Below are 21,241 nucleotides of genomic sequence, written 5' to 3' on the forward strand. Positions count from 1 at the left end.
ACTATGACTCACTCTGGTTGAATGACTTTGGTCGGTCGTGGTAGTTGAAGACGGCGCTGTTCCGGGGCTGGTCCCTTCGGAGTTTCCACGAAGAGACGAGCCCGGGTAGCAGTAGTACCGGCAACGTTTTGTGCGGTACACTGATACCAAGCAGCATCCGACGTCTTAGCTCGTGGGATGTCAACGGTGGTGGAACCATTGTCGTCCCACAGGATCTGTACGTCCGGTCCCGGCTGCAGAGGGATGCCATCCTTCTGCCAGGTGATGCGTGGGATCGGAGTACCGATGGCACGTGCAAACAGACGGACGGGTTCACCTTCCTTTACGTTGACAGTGGTAAAACGTTCAATGAACTTCGGTGCAACGACCTGTTCGCGTTCACATACGACTAGTTTGGCTTGAGCAGCAATCTCTCCGGTTTTGTTACGGGCGATGCAGGTGACGATACCGTGATCGTAACGGTTGGTGCTGGTGATCATCAGCGAATGATTTCCAGCCTCGTTGACGAGGATTTTGTGCGTGGCATCGTCAGTAACAAGTTTGCCATTGATATACCAAGCCACTTCCGGATATGGACGGCCAGTGACGCGGCAATCGAAACGAGCCATTTTACCTTCGGTTGTTTCCTGATCTTGAATCAGTGTGACAAACGCTGGTGATAGAGCTTTGGTAGCTTCCGCCGATTCGATGACGTCATGGCTGGTTGCAACGGTGACTTGTTCCTGTGCTGGTTCAACAGCCAGGATTGCGGACGAGACCTGACATCCCTGGGGATTTTCGGCCAGTAGAGTGTAATGACCGGAGTCCTTAGAGGTGACATTTTTGACGCGTAGTGTAGCTTGCTGGTTTGAGTATGTGATTTCATGCTTGTCAACGGACGGGATAATGCGTTGACCATCTTTGAACCAGCTCAGTCTTGGTCTCGGATTGGCGCTAACTCTGGTGCTGAACATAGCTTCGGATCCTTCGACTAGCTTCGAGTTTCTCGGTTTCTGACTAATTTGCGGAGGTGCAGGTGGACCAAGAGCGCGATCTACAGTAGTGAGTAGTTGAGCATCTGTTTCGCCACCGTAGCGACGAGTGATTGATTCGCGGAAGGATACTTCCCGCAGCAGTCGATACTCGAAGGTATCGACCTTGAATTCCTCTTCGATGTGCGAATAGCCATTGGTGTACTGCTGTTGCTGTTGGCTGATAACCTGCTTCTGCTGCATAACCTGCTGCTGCATTTGCTGCTGTTCCCGTTTGACCTGTTGGAACTGTGGAGCAGGCATGCCTTCTGGCTGGATGAACACGGAGCAGATGGCTTCGCCAACGGCATTCCTGGCTTTGCATGTGTATTCGCCCTCATCGCCGGGCCCAATTTGGTTGATCAGCAACGACACCACGCCGGTAGTGGGATTGTAGCTAAGCTTGTGCTTCGAGGAATCGAAAAGTGGTGCGCCTTTTCGAGTCCAGGAAACCTCAGGCTTCGGTGTACCCTTGAGTTTGCCCTCGAACAGCGCATTGCCACCCTGTGCAAAGCGAGAGTTCTTGAAGATCTGCTCAAACACAGGGGGTGAAGCGTCGGATGGGATACTGGGCGACTGTACCAAGTAGCTAGGTGCTTGCTGCTGGTACAGCTGAGCCGATGGCGTCTGTGGTGCCGAAGTGATGGCCGGTGTTGACGTCTGCTGAATGTAGCCGCCAGTTTGTTGCACTATGGGAAAGAAGAGACAAGCAGAAGGAAAACCTCGATTAGTCGAAGTGGCCTATATTTAGAATCTCGCAGCTGAGCTAGCGCGAGGGTGGTGCGAGTTTGTAGGTGATTTTGATAGCAGAGTGCGTGCACTATTTTCTACGGTACATGAGATTTGTACATACAGGTATGTCGGTAGCAGATCACCTCAACACTTGAGACATTTGTATTTTGTGGGTATTCAACCGATTTAAAATAACAAAAGTTTACGATCATGTGCCAACAGAAACGTGACTCCGAAAGCGTCAACCCCTTAGCGCTAGGATTTCCCCAAGTTCAATGGTACCTGTAGCCAGCCGGCTGTTCACCTTCGTCCAACGGGAGCTTCGTTATTGTTTATATTTAGATCTATTTATAGACCAAACCATTCGTAAATTATGGGTCAAGGTCATCCGGATTTCCGACATTAATCCAAACCCACTTGTAAGCTGCGATTTTCGTTATTTCAAATTCGAATCTTAGGATTACAATACTTTTTTTGCATTCTTGAAGTTACGCACCGTAATCCCATATTCAAATGGGGTTCTGTCGTAATCGTGCACTTTAGCTGGGATCTATTTTCGGCAGCTCAGAGGCACACATTTTCAATACTTGAGATAGGATTTCGTTCACAGCGGGCAGCTGTTTGCAGTATTTTTGGCTAACGGTTGTGCAAGCATATCAACCGTGCTGCGATGGCGGGTTTGAATTATCTAACGTAAAATTTGTGTCGGCTCGGAAAATGAGGAATTCTGTTCGAAAATAGTCTCCGTTAGAGTGAGATAATTACATTGTGTTCATGTGCGAGAATGTTGGGAAGGAGCAAATCGGTGGTGCCCTGACCTGCCGATTGGTATGAACGCTAGAAGAGTATTTGCTGACGTGAATGGAAGCAGAATATTGTGTAATACGTTCGTTTAGTATTTGCATGGCTAGGATTTGTGTTACGGGTGGAATATAAGGTATGTTGGTATGTTGAAATGTTTCTTCGAGTTGATTGAATTGTTATAAATGAGAACAAAAACGTTAGTTATTGCCCAAGAGTATTTTTAGAATTTCAACCAAATGTAATGTGTACATAGAATTTCAAAGAGTTTTAGATGAATATTGATATTTGGGATTACAAGCACCATATGACAGTTGACAATTCACGTCTTGCTATTTAAATATGTTCAATAAGGTGGTTCAAAAAATCGTTTTAATCCACGCCGCTCATTCGGTCCTAGAGCAAACTCTGAGTGTCCTCCCAAAATTTGAGCTCATTGGGTCGAAAACTAAGACTGCATAATCCCTTCAAATTTTGTATGGGAATTACTATGGGAAAAGCAAACAATTCATTCAATAGGTAGTAGTTTTTCCCCATGTGCTCTTAGAGATTAGAGTTACATTGAAACTGTAATGAGGTTGTAGCTGTACATTCATCCGCTACAACTTTGCCGAAGATCGTTTCCAAATCAAACGTTTCAGTAATTAGTTATTGATTTTCGAAAAAATGAGTTTTTAAACTTTGGCTATAATAATTGATCTGCTTTGCAGGCATCTCTGGATACATGCTGTAGTAAAACATAGTAGCCATGATTTGTGTGTAACTTTCACGCCAGATGTAGCAATGTTGCCTGCTCAGAGGATAAATGAGCACTGTTGAAGAATTTGCGATTGGACATAAATCAATAACTAATTACTGAGATGTCCGATTTAAGTTTTCATCCGAATAAGCTCAAATTTTGGGAGGACACACTGAATTCGATCTTGAATCGAATAAGCGGTGTGGAGCAAAAACGATCTTTTGAACCACTCTAATTTACAAAGTCGAAATAATATTGCACCTATGAGAGATAATTCATATAGGGAAAGTGTACCAGTTATGGCCATAGTGGTTCCCTATTTGGCCATATGTGAAATTTTGATAACATTTACATTTTAAATCTTTTTGAATGTTTCAAGGTGAAGAGGAATAGAAGCCAAAGTTCAAATTTTGAAGAGCACGGATCTGGGAAACCGAACATCCGTTTGAGCTGAAAACCACCAGCTAGTGACCAATCGATTATGTTTTCAGCTTAAACGGATGTTTGGTTCTCCAGATCCGTGCTCTTGAAAATTTGAACATTGGCTTCAATTCATCTTTACCTTAACATCAAGATATATCTTAAATTTAACTACTACAATACACAAAAGTTTTCAAAATTTGAAGACATTAAAGTAATCACACATGGCGAAATAGGGAACCATTTTGTCCATAACTGGTACACCTACCCTAGTAAATATTTAAGAAAAATGGTTTTCACTGTTATAGAGCATTTAACAGTTTTCTTGAGCAAAATCTACAAATTAATGCATAAAAAAGATAATAGTGCAAAAGCATTAACCAAGGATTCCTTTTCTTTCGAATGTATCTACCCACGGTAAATCCTTTGCCGATATCGTAGCAGGAAATTCGAACTCCTCCCCTGTTCGATCCATGGGTACCCATTCTACTTGTTTCAAATCAAATGGAAAAAACCCTACCGCCAAAGGTAACTACGCTTCTTCGTCTACCGGAAATTCCAATGGGAAATCACATGACATGTCTGCCTCTGATTTTAATTTTCTAACTGAACAATTGAATCTAATGATTTTTTTTTTTTTTTTTTTTTTTTTTTTTTTTTTTTTTTTTTTTTTTTTTTTTTTAAATTTCTTTATTAGTATCATTCCAAACATTACATTCATTTCTTATATCTAGGTGTTCTGTGTTATTTGACAACACTATCATCCTAATTTGGTAAAACAAATTTAAGATTTAATTAACATTTTGTTAACAACATATTACATTTCATTTGCCGTAGCAGTTCAGTTTTTTTTTTACAGGTGAGTTGATTTCACCTGCTTATAAGAGAAAAAAAAAAGTTTTTAATATACTTAGCCTAACTTAACCTAAACATATAACGCATTAATCGTAGCAATAGAAGATTGTAACGATTTTTGCCTGAAATTATTAATGATTGTATTTGACATTTGTTCCAATGTTTCAACATTGGATATTCTATGTAACTCATTGGTACTATACCAGGGAGGAAGCCTCAGAATCATTTTCAAAATTTTATTTTGAATTCTCTGCAGAGCTTTCTTCCTGGTATTACAACAGCTAGTCCATATTGGTACAGCATACAACATGGCTGGCCTGAAAATTTGTTTGAATATCAACAGCTTGTTCTTAAGACAAAGTTTTGATTTTCTATTAATAAGGGGATAGAGACATTTTACATATTTATTACATTTGGCTTGAATGCCCTCAATGTGATTTTTGAAAGTTAAATTCTTATCTAGCATGAGCCCTAGATACTTAACTTCATCTGACCAATTTATTGGAACCCCTCTCATCGTGACAACATGTCTACTTGAAGGTTTCAAATAAAGAGCTTTTGGTTTATGTGGGAATATTATTAGTTGAGTTTTGGAAGCATTAGGAGAAATCTTCCATTTTTGCAAGTATGAAGAAAAAATATCCAAACTTTTTTGCAATCGACTACAGATGACACGCAGGCTTCGTCCTTTGGCGGAGAGGCCTGTGTCACCGCAAACAAAGATTTTTGACATCCCTGAGGTAGCTCAGGTAAGTCAGATGTGAAAATATTGTATAATATTGGTCCCAAAATGCTGCCTTGGGGAACACCAGCTCTTACAGGAAGTCTTTCAGATTTGGAGTTCTGATAATTAACCTGAAGTGTACGATTTGACAGATAACTTTGAATTATTCTAACAATGTATGTTGGAAAATTAAAGTTTTTCAATTTTACAATCAAACCTTCATGCCAAACACTGTCGAATGCTTTTTCTATGTCTAGAAGAGCAAGACCAGTAGAATAGCCTTCAGATTTGTTGGAACGGATCAAATTTGTTACACGTAAAAGTTGATGAGTGGTCGAATGTCCATGGCGGAATCCGAACTGTTCATTGGCAAAAATTGAATTTTCGTTGATGTGGGCCATCATTCTGTTCAAAATAACCTTTTCAAAAAGTTTACTGATGGAGGAAAGCAAACTGATTGGACGATAGCTAGAAGCTTCTGCAGGATTTTTGTCTGGTTTTAAAATTGGAACAACCTTAGCATTTTTCCATTTGTCAGGAAAATATGCTAATTGAAAACATTTGTTAAATATATCAACTAAAAATGATAAGCTACTTTCTGGAAGTTTCTTGATGAGGATGTAGAAAATTCCATCATCGCCAGGAGCTTTCATGTTTTTGAATTTTTTAATAATAGTTCTCACTTCTTCCAAATCAGTCTCCCAGGCATTTTCGAAAACGTTCTCTTGATTGAGAATATTTTCGAACTCCTGAGTAACTTCATTTTCAATTGGACTAGTAAGTCCTAAATTAAAATTGTGCGCACTTTCAAACTGCATAGCAAGTTTTTGAGCTTTTTCGCAATTAGTTAGTAATAATTTGTTTTCCTCTTTCAATGCCGGTATTGGCTTCTGAGGTTTTTTCAAGATTTTCGATAATTTCCAAAAGGGCTTAGAGCCAGGGTCCAATTGAGAAATTTTATTTTCAAAATTTTTGTTTCTTAATTGAGCAAAACGTTTCTTGATTTCTTTCTGCAAATCCTGCCATATAACTTTCATAGCAGGATCGCGAGTGCGTTGAAATTGCCTTCTCCTCACGTTTTTAAGACGGATCAAGAGTTTAAGATCATCGTCTATAATCACGGATTCAAATTTTACTTCACATTTTGGAATTGCAATGCTCCGGGCTTCAACAATGGAATTTGTTAAAGTTTCAAGAGCATTGTCAATATCAAGTTTAGTTTCTAAAGAAATGTTAACATCAAGATTGGAGTCAACATACGTTTTATATATATTCCAGTCGGCTCGTAAATAATTGAAAGTGGAGCTGATAGGATTGAGAATCGCTTCTTGGGATATTTGAAATGTAACAGGGACATGATCAGAATCAAAATCAGCATGAGTAATCAGTTGGCTACAAAGATGACTAGAGTCGGTTAAGACCAAATCAATCGTAGATGGATTTCTAGAAGAGGAAAAACATGTGGGGCTATCAGGGTATTGAATTGAGAAATATCCTGAAGAGCACTCATCAAATAAAATTCTGCCGTTGGAATTACTTTGAGAATTATTCCATGACCGATGTTTGGCATTAAAGTCACCAATGACAAAAAATTTTGACTTATTGCGAGTCAATTTACGCAAGTCAGTTTGGAGCAAATTAACTTGCTGCCCAGAGCATTGAAAAGGCAAATAGGCAGCTATGAAAATATATTTACCAAACTGTGTTTCAACAGAAACACCTAAAGTTTCAAAAACTTTAGTTTCAAATGATGAAAACAGTTGATGTTTTATACGCCTATGAATGATGATTGCAACTCCCCCACATGCCCCATCAAGTCGATCATTACGATAAACAAAACAGTTAGGATCTCTTTTGAGTTTAGATCCAGGTTTTAAATACGTTTCGGTAATAACTGCTATATGCACGTTATTAACCGTAAGAAAATTAAACAGCTCGTCCTCTTTACCATTCAGAGAACGAGCATTCCAATTTAAAATGTTTAAATTATTATTTGGATCCATTAGAAAAACGTAATCCAATAACAATTTGATTTGTAAATTTTACACCTACTTGGACTGCTTCAGTCATAGTGGTGGCTTTGAACATTGCATCAATCATTAGATTCAATTGTTCAGTTAGAAAATTAAAATCAGAGGCAGACATGTCATGTGATTTCCCATTGGAATTTTCGGTAGACGAAGAAGCGGAGTTACCTGTGGCGGTAGGGTTTTTTCCATTTGATTTGAAACTAGTAGAATGGGTACCCATGGATCGAGCAGGGGAGGAGTTCGAATTTCCTGCTACGATATCGGCAAAGGATTTACCGTGGGTAGATACATTCGAAATAGAAAGATTCGAACGGCTACCCGACGGATTAAAATTAGTTTGTGACTGAGCATGATTATGATCTTCCTGATGGGTATGATTCCTAATCAAGCGATCGTTAACTGAAAAATGAGCATTGTTCGATACTCTACCAGGCAAATTCCGGAAACGACCGTTATCGTAACGGATATTATCTTTCATCTGCCTGGCACGAGCCTCAATGACCTTTTTTCGTGAAGGACAATTCCAAAAATTGGACTTATGGTTAGCCCCGCAATTACAACATATGAATTTGGTGGTATCTTCCTTCACTGGACAGACGTCTTTGGCGTGAGAAGAACCTCCGCAAATCATGCATTTAGCATCCATGCGACAATTTTTTGTACCATGACCCCACTTTTGGCACCGACGGCACTGAGTGGGGTTCTGGTAATTTCCTCCAGGTTTCTGGAAATGTTCCCATGTCACACGGACATCAAACAAAAGTTTTGCTTTTTCTAAAGCTTTAATATTATTTAGTTCTTTTTTGTTAAAGTGAACTAAATAAAATTCTTGAGAAAGCCCTTTTCGAACAATGCCAGATTGGGTTCTCTTTTTCATAATGATTACTTGGACTGGGGAAAATCCAAGTAAATCATTTATTCCATTTTTGATCTCTTCAGGTGATTTATAGTCATTTGAGAGACCTTTCAAGACAACTTTGAACAAACGTTCAGTTTTGTCGTCATAAGTAAAAAATTTGTGCTTCTTCTCTTCAAGATGTTTGAGAAGAAGCTCACGATCTTTAAGAGTTTCCGGCAAAACGCGACAGTCTCCTTTCTTTGCGATTTGGAAGGAAACCTTGATTCCCCTAATGGAGTTCAAGATCTCCTGCCTAAATCCCCCAAATTCGGAACAACTGACCACGATAGGCGGCACTCTTTGCTTCCTCACTTGAATCAAAGAGCCTGGGCTAGAGGCTGCTTCGATTTGGTGTTCGGAAAATTTGTCTAGAGCATCGAACTGATTGCTCATTTCGATACAATTATTCATTTCACCCTTGGAAGAAACTTCGCATTCCGGGGAAGCGTCCTTTCTTCCATTCTTGCCACGTGTAGTGACAGTTTTAAAACCCACTTTTTTGGAAGGAAGTAGTGAATTCAGAGATTCACCCTTCCTTTTGTTTGTTGTTGATACCATGTTTAATTAATAAACGAAAGAAGACGTGACCTTCGAAAGGTTTTTTCCCAAGACGGATTACCACCGCTAGCTTTCGCCAACGGGTCCAACGAAAAATCGAAGGCACGGGTCCAAACAAGGATCGTAAAGGGATCAATAGTAGAAAAAATAGTACTGAAAAGTACTGTTTTAGTAGCACTGAAAAGTACCGTTTTTAATTTTAGCACTGAAAAGTACTGTTTTTGTAGCACTGAAAAGTACTGTTTTATTGCTTTAGGTAGTTTTTAAGAAAACTTCCAAGAGCAGAGATAATTCGTGTACGCACAGCACGAAGGTACGATGCGCACTGAATCTAATGATTGATGCAATGTTCAAAGCCACCACTATGACTGAAGCAGTCCAAGTTGGTGTAAAATTTACAAATCAAATTGTTATTGGATTACGTTTTTCTAATGGATCCAAATAATAATTTAAATATTTTAAATTGGAATGCTCGTTCTCTGAATGGTAAAGAGGACGAGCTGTTTAATTTTCTTACGGTTAATAACGTGCATATAGCAGTTATTACCGAAACGTATTTAAAACCTGGATCTAAACTAAAAAGAGATCCTAACTTTTTCGTTTATCGTAACGATCGACTTGATGGTGCATGTGGGGGAGTTGCAATCATCATTCATAGGCGTATAAAACATCAAATGTTTTCATCATTTGAAACTAAAGTTTTTGAAACTTTAGGTGTTTCTGTTGAAACACAGTTTGGTAAATATACTTTCATTGCTGCCTATTTGCCTTTTCAATGCTCTGGGCAGCAAGTTAATTTGCTCCAAACTGACTTGCGTAAATTGACTCGCAATAAGTCAAAATTTTTTGTCATTGGTGACTTTAATGCCAAACATCGGTCATGGAATAATTCTCAAAGTAATTCCAACGGCAGAATTTTATTTGATGAGTGCTCTTCAGGATATTTCTCAATTCAATACCCTGATAGCCCCACATGTTTTTCCTCTTCTAGAAATCCATCTACGATTGATTTGGTCTTAACCGACTCTAGCCATCTTTGTAGCCAACTGATTACTCATGCTGATTTTGATTCTGATCATGTCCCTGTTACATTTCAAATATCCCAAGAAGCGATTCTCAATCCTATCAGCTCCACTTTCAATTATTTACGAGCCGACTGGAATATATATAAAACGTATGTTGACTCTAATCTTGATGTTAACATTTCTTTAGAAACTAAACTTGATATTGACAATGCTCTTGAAACTTTAACAAATTCCATTGTTGAAGCCCGGAGCATTGCAATTCCAAAATGTGAAGTAAAATTTGAATCCGTGATTATAGACGATGATCTTAAACTCTTGATCCGTCTTAAAAACGTGAGGAGAAGGCAATTTCAACGCACTCGCGATCCTGCTATGAAAATTATATGGCAGGATTTGCAGAAAGAAATCAAGAAACGTTTTGCTCAATTAAGAAACAAAAATTTTGAAAATAAAATTTCTCAATTGGACCCTGGCTCTAAGCCCTTTTGGAAATTATCTAAAATCTTGAAAAAACCTCAGAAGCCAATACCAGCATTGAAAGAGGAAAACAAATTATTACTAACTAATTGCGAAAAAGCTCAAAAACTTGCTATGCAGTTTGAAAGTGCGCACAATTTTAATTTAGGACTTACTAGTCCAATTGAAAATGAAGTTACTCAGGAGTTCGAAAATATTCTCAATCAAGAGAACGTTTTCGAAAATGCCCGGGAGACTGATTTGGAAGAAGTGAGAACTATTATTAAAAAATTCAAAAACATGAAAGCTCCTGGCGATGATGGAATTTTCTACATCCTCATCAAGAAACTTCCAGAAAGTAGCTTATCATTTTTAGTTGATATATTTAACAAATGTTTTCAATTAGCATATTTTCCTGACAAATGGAAAAATGCTAAGGTTGTTCCAATTTTAAAACCAGACAAAAATCCTGCAGAAGCTTCTAGCTATCGTCCAATCAGTTTGCTTTCCTCCATCAGTAAACTTTTTGAAAAGGTTATTTTGAACAGAATGATGGCCCACATCAACGAAAATTCAATTTTTGCCGATGAACAGTTCGGATTCCGCCATGGACATTCGACCACTCATCAACTTTTACGTGTAACAAATTTGATCCGTTCCAACAAATCTGAAGGCTATTCTACTGGTCTTGCTCTTCTAGACATAGAAAAAGCATTCGACAGTGTTTGGCATGAAGGTTTGATTGTAAAATTAAAAAACTTTAAGATTTCTCCTAATGCTTCCAAAACTCAACTAATAATATTTCCACATAAACCAAAAGCTCTTTATTTGAAACCATCAAGTAGACATGTTGTCACGATGAGAGGGGTTCCAATAAATTGGTCAGATGAAGTTAAGTATCTAGGGCTCATGCTAGATAAGAATTTAACTTTCAAAAATCACATTGAGGGCATTCAAGCCAAATGTAATAAATATGTAAAATGTCTCTATCCCCTTATTAATAGAAAATCAAAACTTTGTCTTAAGAACAAGCTTTTGATATTCAAACAAATTTTCAGGCCAGCCATGTTGTATGCTGTACCAATATGGACTAGCTGTTGTAATACCAGGAAGAAAGCTCTACAGAGAATTCAAAATAAAATTTTGAAAATGATTCTGAGGCTTCCTCCCTGGTATAGTACCAATGAGTTACATAGAATAGCCAATGTTGAAACATTGGAACAAATGTCAAATACAATCATCAATAATTTCAGGCAAAAATCGTTAAAATCTTCTATTGCCACGATTAATGTGTTATATGTTTAGGTTAAGTTAGGTTAAGTATATTAAAAACGTTTTTTTTTCTCTTATAAGCAGGTGAAATCAACTCACCTGTAAAAAAACTGAACTGCTACGGCAAATGAAATGTAATATGTTGTTAACAAAATGTTAATTAAATCTTAAATTTGTTTTACCAAATTAGGATGATAGTGTTGTCAAATAACACAGAACACCTAGATATAAGAAATGAATGTAATGTTTGGAATGATACTAATAAAGAAATTCAAAAAAAAAAAAAAAGGATTCCTTTTCGTGGATTTTAAGGAATCTACTTGTATCGAGTCGAACACAGTTTTATTTTGTCTGAAGACAATGTTATAGTACCTTTATGCCGAAATGCTTTTTTTTAGGATACGATCTTCAATTGGATTTTTTATAAGACTATTTAATGATTTTTTGAAAAACTACTGGTGAAAATTCATCACATTCCTTTAATGAATACCCTGCATAATGTTTAGTTTCACCAATGAAGAAATCTGTGGTAGAATTTCTGACAGAATTGGGGTAGAATTTTCTAAGGAGTTTGGGAAAATTGTTGATAGAATGTATGAAATAAACTTTAGAGTAATTTTTTAAAGGATTCCTTGTGTTATTTTCAAAATTGTTGATGGGAAGTTTTTATGTATAATATGAAATTATTGTGTGATTTTCATGAAACGCTTTTTATAATTATAGATAGAAGGAATATAGGCGTTCACGCCAAAATTTACAAAAGATTTCGAAATGGATCAAAAGATTCTACATATCCCAATTTGTTGCACAAGTTCCAATTTATTTCTGATTTCCAATGTAATAGGGTCCTAAAGCCCTATAAAATTTAGCACAAAATGCTTAAGTTCAGGTCAGTAGCACATGTTTACTCAATTTTCAAGTGTTTTTTGCTGGTTTAAGTTATTTTTTTGTTTTTGAGATTTTGTTAATCCGGTTGGGTTTGAACTCAAATGTTGGGTATTTTGTGTTCCATGCCCCTCCCGAAATGTCAGATAGGAACAACCCAAGTGTTAGCACACAGTGCTCCCCTGACCGTTATTATCAGAAAAAAAATCTCCATCTAATCTGTGCTCACCAGTCGTTTTCTATAGCTAAGCTGCATGTCTGGGCAAAATTCTAAAAAAATCGTAGAGCCCGTTTTGAAGTTACGCCCTTTTGCATGTGTAAGTCCACTAATTCAAAGGAAATCTGAGATATTTGAACGGGCTTTCATTAGCCGTGATTATCAGAAGAAATACCATCAAAATTGGATTCGAAGTTGGTTTGTTTGATTATTTGGAACCTCTTGGTGAAGTTTTGAATGAGAAGATAGATGAAATTTGGAGTTACGCCCCCTTTTTGAGGTGTAACCATTGAAAACACTAATTTTAAATAGTCTAATTAGGCATTCTAATACCGTTAAGCATATTCAAATGTTTTCAATGTTACATTGCACTTACACGTCACTAAAGTCTCTCACAACTCATTATTTTTTTAAAGGCTCAAGTGTTGTAAGACATTACTGCCAATATTTTTGTGATCATTTGTAGCATACACTACTACAGATTTTGGACAATCTACAATTTTACCTTTGAGTTTTCCGGCCTTTTTGATTACACAAACATGCAAGAGCCCTGGGTGAATGCAATAGTATAAGAATTGTATAACTCAATCAACCTATTCTCAAGCTTACTCGTGAAGAGAAAGCCTCAGTACTTGAAATACGCTTTAGGAAAGGAAGAAACATGCGTTACTATTTGGTTTCATTGAATTTGAAATCATAGCACTTGCCGAGCTTAATGTTACATGTCTTCCTTAAAAATCAAAGCTCTCTTGAGAAGATTCTATACCTTAACCCCGAATTTCATTAACCCGAGTGTCATCACCCTGATTGCACTATATTACACTGAATGCTATTGTCCCGAAAATATAATTATCTTGAATGACATTGTCCCGTGATAATGGCATTCGAAGTAATTCCATTCTAGGAACTTAAACTCGCGATGATGGTCTCCAGGTATTTGGAGCAATGAAATTTAATGTCAAGGGTTATAATTTTAATTTCTGATAATAATTCTGACACAATATTTTATGAAAACAGAGTTGTTTACGGATTCTTCTTAAATTCCAGTTTTGGACAAAAACGGTAATTGTTCTGTGGCCTTCTTGATTACCTGCTGCTCTAACTACCATAATATGGTTTAAATCCTACACAAACTGAAGATTTCTGCGTAAGCTTATTTTCGATCGCAAACTGAGCTTGCGAAGTAAAGACTCACCAGCTGCCATTACCCTTCACAAATGAAAAAATAATACTTTGGGAACTTAACAAAGTTTTCCAAACTTTCAAAAGCAAACATTTGAAATTAAACTCTATAAATGCTACGATTTTGTAATTCATTGAACAGATTATTAACGGTTGTTCTAAACTTTGCATTATTTTCTTTCATTTTGTATCATTGCTTTCTACGTCGTTAATTTTATTTTGTCCCATACACTACTACCATACTATAACCGAAAACTCAACTAATAAAGTATTCCTTGGCGTATACTTTGCTTCAATTTACAATAGATAGCAATCAGTTCCATGTAAAATAATCTGAATACAGAATATTGTGCTCCAAACACTAATTTGGTTATATGATGAAATTAGCTCCGTAATGCCTTGAAGCACTTGAGCCTACGAAAAATCAGTAGATTGTTAAGACTTTTGCAGCATGTAAGTGGAAAATGTGGTTGAAAATATTTGTACATGCTCAACGGTATTATTGTATTTAAAATTAGTGTTTTGATGGTTGCACTTGCAAAAGGGTGTAAACCCATTTTTATTAACTTATTCCAAACTTCTTCCAGTAGTTACAAATAACTATATAAAACAACTTTGATTCAAATTTTAATATTACATTTCTTCTGATAACCACGGTCAATGATAACTCGTGTAAAAATCCAGATTCAGACCATTTTTAATTTAATTTTAAAATTTAATGTGAAAAAGTCATAATTTAAGCGGGAAAATTTACCAAAGTAGTAGCAAGGACAAGCTCTGTCGAGTTATTTAATAAAACGAAGATTTTTTTTTCAAAAAATTCAGAGCACAATTGATAGTTTTATTTCAATTTTGCTGGTTTTTCTTAGTGGAAATTTGAGGCATAACAATGAAAAACAAGTTTTTTTTAGTAGTACTTTTATAGAATTTTCTAAAACAAAGTTTTCATTGATTTCTTGAGAAATAGATCAGTAATTTATTCTTTGCTGTATCCCAAATATCTCGCAAAAATATAACGAATTTACTAACGAAATCTTTTACTTATATATGTTGAAATTTATGAAAAACTTTCTATTACAGGGTTTTCCAACCTTTTCACATGGTGACATGTTTTGAAAAATTGAAAAAAAAAAACGATTATTCTCCGAGCAATCCTCACTGAAACCACCATCGGCGCACATCGTGAGAATTACAATTTCATGTATATGCTAGTATATGCTTAAACTAGAGGGTGGTCAAATTGATGGACCCCTTGTATGCCAGATAGCAAAACAGTTTGCAAAAAAGCGTTTTTTTCTTATAAATTTTAGATATTTTTTCACGTGATATGTTTCACATTTCCCTTGGAACACATAATAAACTTAGTGGCATCGTACTGGTGATCTTCTGTTTTCAGGCAACAATGGCGCCTGTCACTTCAGAATGCCGACTAATCAGGAGAAATTGATGATGCATTTGAAACTGGCTTACAGTATAGACTGTATATCCCTGCATCTATGCCAAGTAATACGGGAAGGTGTATGGCAGAGAGGCTTGCTTTTTGTTTAGCAGTCTGCCTATGTATCAGGCGTAAAGAAAGGCGTGCTATAATAATGGAAGAATGGAAGCGTAGAGAAACAGTTTTTTGTCCATCTCTGGTTCTAGCAAATGCTAAGAATGAATAGAAGAGTGAAAGATACAACTACAAAGCAAGAAGCCCGTCTTTACTGGCATAGAGATTTATCACATTAGAAGAATAGGTTATTGAATAGGAGTTTTTATAATGCATATTTGGTACCCGAATGATTCTTCGGCATATCTTTGAGTTCAGGAATCATTTTTGGTTTTAGACCGATTAAAATTATTGATCAATATTCTAAACCATTTACTACAGAACAACTCAAGTAACCAAATAGCACTTTAATTCGCTCTGCGTACTATTATACATCTGACATTCCCAATTATAGCCGTAGAATAGCCTTATAGGTTAAAAATGTGAATTAGCGGGCTAGTGGTTATTTAGAAAGTTCCATCAAAATCCATCGCCTGTTTTGTTCAACAAGACTTGCAGATGGCGGTAGTGTGAAATGTCAAATATGAAGAAAAACGATGCGTGCGCATAGATGTGTGAGGTTTGAAACAGCAAAATTGAAATGATCGTTAAATAAGCCTTCGACGGAAATTTCTTCAGTGTTACGTCTGCATTGTCATTTAATAACGTTTCTAGATTGTGCATTCTGACATTAGCTAGTCTTGTGATAATATCTGTGGCTTTGATATGAATTAAAGCCACGAAAAGAGTATTGATTGATAGAGGAAATCTAATTTTTTGAGCTAAAAATTTACTTGATTTTCTGATTCTAATAATTAATATAACTAACATGTGAAAAGCAGCGAAATTAAGCAGCTAAGAAGCAGACTTTGCTCCAATGTGAAAGTAATGACAAAGTTGGACTGGTGGTGAATGTGACCAAGACAAAGTAAGGGTGAATCAAGTACGCGTCAATTTGGCGAACGTGGGGCAGAACCGAAGATGGAGAGATGCGGCCACGAATCGAGTATTATGAAGTGAAATTGTTGATTCAGTGTTATCTGTTTAGATGTTAACTAAAAACATAAATGACCGAATGATTATAAACCCCAAAACACTCATTTTTCGATGAACAATAATTTGTTCGTTATAAGCAAAGTAAATCTATTTCAATCACCCGCTTGACAACCGCAACCGGCCAATCAAATGCCTCAAAAGGCCGTTCACACCGTAAAACCCTTCCAACGATCCAGTCAATGGCCATTTTCAGGGAGCATCAATCAATCGGTGGAATGTTCAATTAATCGCTCCTCTCACTACTGTATCGCGATCATCACTTCCAAATGGTATCGCCATCAATATGTGGGCTGCTTAGCTTAACTTAAATGTATCAATTAGTTGTGCAATTTGGACAACTATGGTAAAACATTTCATTATGTTGCGCTTGACTGTCTCAAGCTGTGAAACACCACCCCCAGAAAAGGGCTTGAATGCGCATCTGGCTGATCGTGCGCAAGTCACGTTAATTACTTCTTTATGGCCCCGTTAATCATATGGGGTTTGGACATTAGCACTTGCGAGGGTCGTTCATTATCTTCATCGATCGCCGAGCATTCCTTGTACGGAGAGCATGATTAATCGGATCAGAATCGGAAACGAAACATTGTCAACCAGCTGTACTGGAATCAACTGGTTTTTAGCCCGAAGCTTGAACTTGAATCCACCAGAAACCGACTTTGACCCACTATCGCCGGTTTCTCCGGTTCGGCGAACGGTATAACGATCAGGTTCAGGTCTAATAAAAAGGTGCGAGATGTGTGAGTGCAGCGACTGTCAAAGTGAAAGAAAGTCGCATAAAATCGCAATCAGTGCAGCCACTAGCTGACTCGATCGAAAGTTGTCGAAAAAGTAAAACAAACATCGGGAGATGTTAACATATTTTATTATCACTGCCTTTTTAGAGTACACTGAAACCTCGAATTTTGCACCGGAAAGGGGGTACGCAAATGGTATTTTTGATCTCGTAAATAGCTTTCGCTTCTGCATTATAAGCAGAAGGTCACAGGTTCAATCCCAGATCCGTCTTTGATCATCGTACTTGGACGATTCCCATTCAGTTATGAAAGAAACTGGCTGACTCCATGGTCTGCAGTGAGCAAGATTTAATGCAACATCAATTCCTTCCCCTTCCTCTTACTGGTCTGTATTCTGACGTGGCATGCACCATTATTGCCTAAAATAGATTACAAGCACCTATACATTGAGGATGACTGTTAGTCTCAAGCAGGCATCAGATTGGTAACCTGTGTAAGTACAGCAATACAAGCAACTCAAGCTCAAATAACTGGAATTCTCCATTTCGCAATTCAATTTGTAAGGAATTTCGTAGAATAATATCATATAGACTACAAAAAAGAAATATTTGACATAACTTGTGTAAAGATATTTCAGTTATATGCTAATTTGTCTTGGTGTTCTAGGTCAGCCACGAATTTCGTGGGGATCAGGCCTTCACATCTACATACAAGCATAACCAGTGATCTCTTGAAGGATTATGAACAATATTTATACCCATAATTGGCCATGGAGATGTGTTATGTGTTTCGAGTTACACTATCGTTTCAGACTTTATAAAAACTTTATTGAGTACAGCCCATTAGATATACAATCGTATCAACAATCTTTTAACGGATTTGTGAACACGGTTGGTACCTAAACAGGCTCATTAAATCATATATTACTAAGATACCAAGTGTAAGACCTTTCAGAACCAGAGAACTTGGATAATACTCATATAGGCTTAACAAGTTATGATCAACCGAGATTTCAGTTTAACAAATATTGAAGATTATCCAAAACTCCTTTGGGTACTGTTCTTCAAATCTACAAACGTTACCAGTGATCTCTCGAAGTCGTATGATTGATATTCATAGGCCAATTGAAAATATATTTGAGTTCAACGACCGTTCAAAGTTACACAAGAACGTTTTTGAGTAACATTTAGGCCTATAAGCGTAACCAGTGATCATTCGGAGGATTATGAACAAGATTGTAACACACACAATGAAAATCTACCAAGATTTGAGTTCTACGAATGCTCAAGGTTATCCAAGAAATACTTTGAACCTTGAGAACTAGGATAATACTCAAGCAGGCTCAAATAGTCAGGTTTTACCCAGATTTGAGTTCAACAATTACTGCCACCAATGCAAATATAGAGTCATGGAAACTGGGCGATGAATGCTGGTCCATTGTTTAGTGTGTAGTGCTTCCTCTAGAGGGAAAAATGCCCACTGCATTAGCGTATCAAGATATCTTTTAAAAGGTTTTGGAAAGCTGTTTGAGGTACCTGGAAAATTTCATTTTTAATACGGTTCCATCACAGCAATTTATTGATCTTATAAAAAAGGTTTTGATTTCGTTTGACTTGAATTTGCAGCTTATAGAATTCCAATTTAATTTGACCAAATATGTAACATAATACTATCATTCTATTACGATTTATTCTTTACTTTGCTGAGTTCATCTGATGAAGATATAACGTCATACAGATTAAGATTATAAATCGCAGAACGCATTTTAACCAGACACCGGAAAGTGGTATTCATAAACAAACTGACATAGGTTCTATAAGATTAAAAACCATCATATTTTCACATAAACACATTGATTTCAATTTGCACGATGTGTCAAATAAAAAGCTGACTGAACGGCAAAAGGGTAGCGTATTTGAATAGTGATCTTTCGGTCAGAGATTTAAGATATGGTTTACGTTATTTTTTAGTTTTTTGTTATATTGTATGTCTGTAAAAATTGAATCATATAAACTGCAACATACTGCCTTATACGAAGTACAAGTTGTAATTATAGTTCGGGTTATAGTTATAGTTATAGTTTTAGTACTAGTTCTATTTCTAGTTGTAGTTCTAGTTCTTGTACTAGTTCTAGTTCTAGTTCTTGTACTAGTTCTAGTTTTAGTTCTAGTCCTAGTTCTAGTTCTAGTGCTAGTTCTAATTTTAGTTCTAGTTCTAGTTCTAGTTATAGTTATAGTTATAGTTAACGCAAAATCCATTTGTCGACAGTTGTATTGATCATGATGAATTGTCTTAAAATGAATGGCCTTCAGACTTGCACGAATAGAGGAAATCTTCTTCTTCTTCTTCTTTCTGGCGTTACGTCCCAACTGGGACAAAGCCTGCTTCTCAGATTAGTGTTCTTATGAGCACTTCCACAGTTATTAACTGAGAGCTTTCTTTGCCGATTGGCCATTTTTGCATGCGTATATCGTGTGGCAGGTACGAAGATACTCTATGCCCTGGGAATCGAGAAAATTTCCATTACGAAAAGTTCCTCGACCAGCGGGATTCGAACCCACGAACCCTCAGCATGGTCATGCTGAATAGCTGTGCGTTTACCGCTACGGCTATCTCGGCTATCTGGGAGGAAATCTATACATTTTGTATTTTTTTTACCAAATAAGCGTTCACTTTATTAAATTGTAGTCTCAGTTATGTGAACAAATTAGTTGGCTGGGATGAGTCATGTATCGAGTCATAAAAGTTTCACTGTATGAAAGGAGAAGCGCAACCAGTGCTCTCTCGAAGGCTAATAAACATCCAGGTAACCAGTAAGCACTGAAAAAGCAGGCAATAAGAAGTCGCATAAGAGTTAACGAAAGAACTCGTTTTTTAGTACAAATAATACCGCATAAAACGCTATCTTCTGAGTTGATTTGTGCATTTTGTTTCGTTCTGTATACACGTACAAAGTAAATCGAATCAATCCGCAGCAACTGTCAAATTAACTTTGTTATCATAAATTAAGTCACATAAGATTACAGAATAGTTCGCAATAAAATCTATATACTTGCAATACATGCCAACTTTCATCATATAAAATATGCACGTATGTCGCCTCCACTTTTGTATGTACGTGTAAGGCCTTGGGACGACATCCTTTGCGGAAGCATCGCATAACGCAAAATGTGATTTCGTTTTATATACATTCTGGTTGTCTGGGAAGCCGTATATGCACATTGAATGGTACCAAAATGGATGTTTTGGCCCAATATACGGATGCTTAAATGCTAGGCCTTAACAAATTATACATCCAGCGCTTAAAATTTTTTTTTTCAAAAAAAAAAAAAAAAGACACCGACACGTTAATGCTTCCAGTGGACGATTAGCTCTTTCAAGGAAGCACCACACTAGACAACGGATAGCATGCAACGTCCAGTGGCACAGTCGAAATACGTTCCTGACGAAAAGTTTTCCGGACTGAAGCGGGAATCGAACCCACGCTCCTTAGAACGATGCGGCTAAATGCTTGGTAACACGCTCGGCCACGAAGCCCACTAAACTTGATAGCATCTAGAACGTAACGTCTCACGTGGAGAAATATAAACGTCATCACATCGCGGCTGTTCCTACAAAGCTTAGTGACATTTGAACACACGAACACTCGCATGCGCTCATCATATATAGCATGTTTTTGTTTTCCTCAACGAAACTTGCGCAAGCAAGACTCATCAAAATTCATATGGAAATATTACTCAATTTGATTTTTGACCCACATTCTTGGTGATTTTTGAGACAGAGTGCATACTATTTCCCTCTGAGTTTCACAACCACATCTACACTAGAGCACTCACATGAAGAATGTAAAATTCTTGTAAAAGAGTTACGATTTTTTTAACGAATATACACAAAATTATTCAGTGCTTCTACAGGATTACATTACTGCTTCACAAACATTTGCGGTTTGAGCGATTGAATGAAATAAGTATTGAAAAAAGTATTCACTTGAGAAAGATCATTTTCTTAATGTTTTGATGTAATGCAGGTGAATAGTAACAGAAGAGAGAAGGAATTGCATTGGAAATACCCTTTTCTATTATTTAATACAATCGTACAAATTGTTCGTCGATA

General features: G+C 37.0%; 1 protein-coding gene across 2 annotated transcripts in view; it reads right to left on the reverse strand.

Annotated features, from left to right (window-relative positions):
- Nucleotides 1-21,241, reverse strand: part of LOC5566332 (titin) — a 114,025-nt gene that overhangs the window by 66,556 nt on the left and 26,228 nt on the right. For both annotated transcript variants that reach the window (XM_021841030.1, XM_021841031.1), the window contains exon 3: nt 13-1,699. In XM_021841030.1, the coding sequence (XP_021696722.1) occupies nt 13-1,699 (1,687 nt within the window). The remainder of the gene's footprint in view (nt 1-12; nt 1,700-21,241) is intronic.

This window comes from Aedes aegypti, chromosome 2 (genome assembly GCF_002204515.2).
Source record: "Aedes aegypti strain LVP_AGWG chromosome 2, AaegL5.0 Primary Assembly, whole genome shotgun sequence".
Lineage (NCBI taxonomy): Eukaryota > Metazoa > Arthropoda > Insecta > Diptera > Culicidae > Aedes > Aedes aegypti.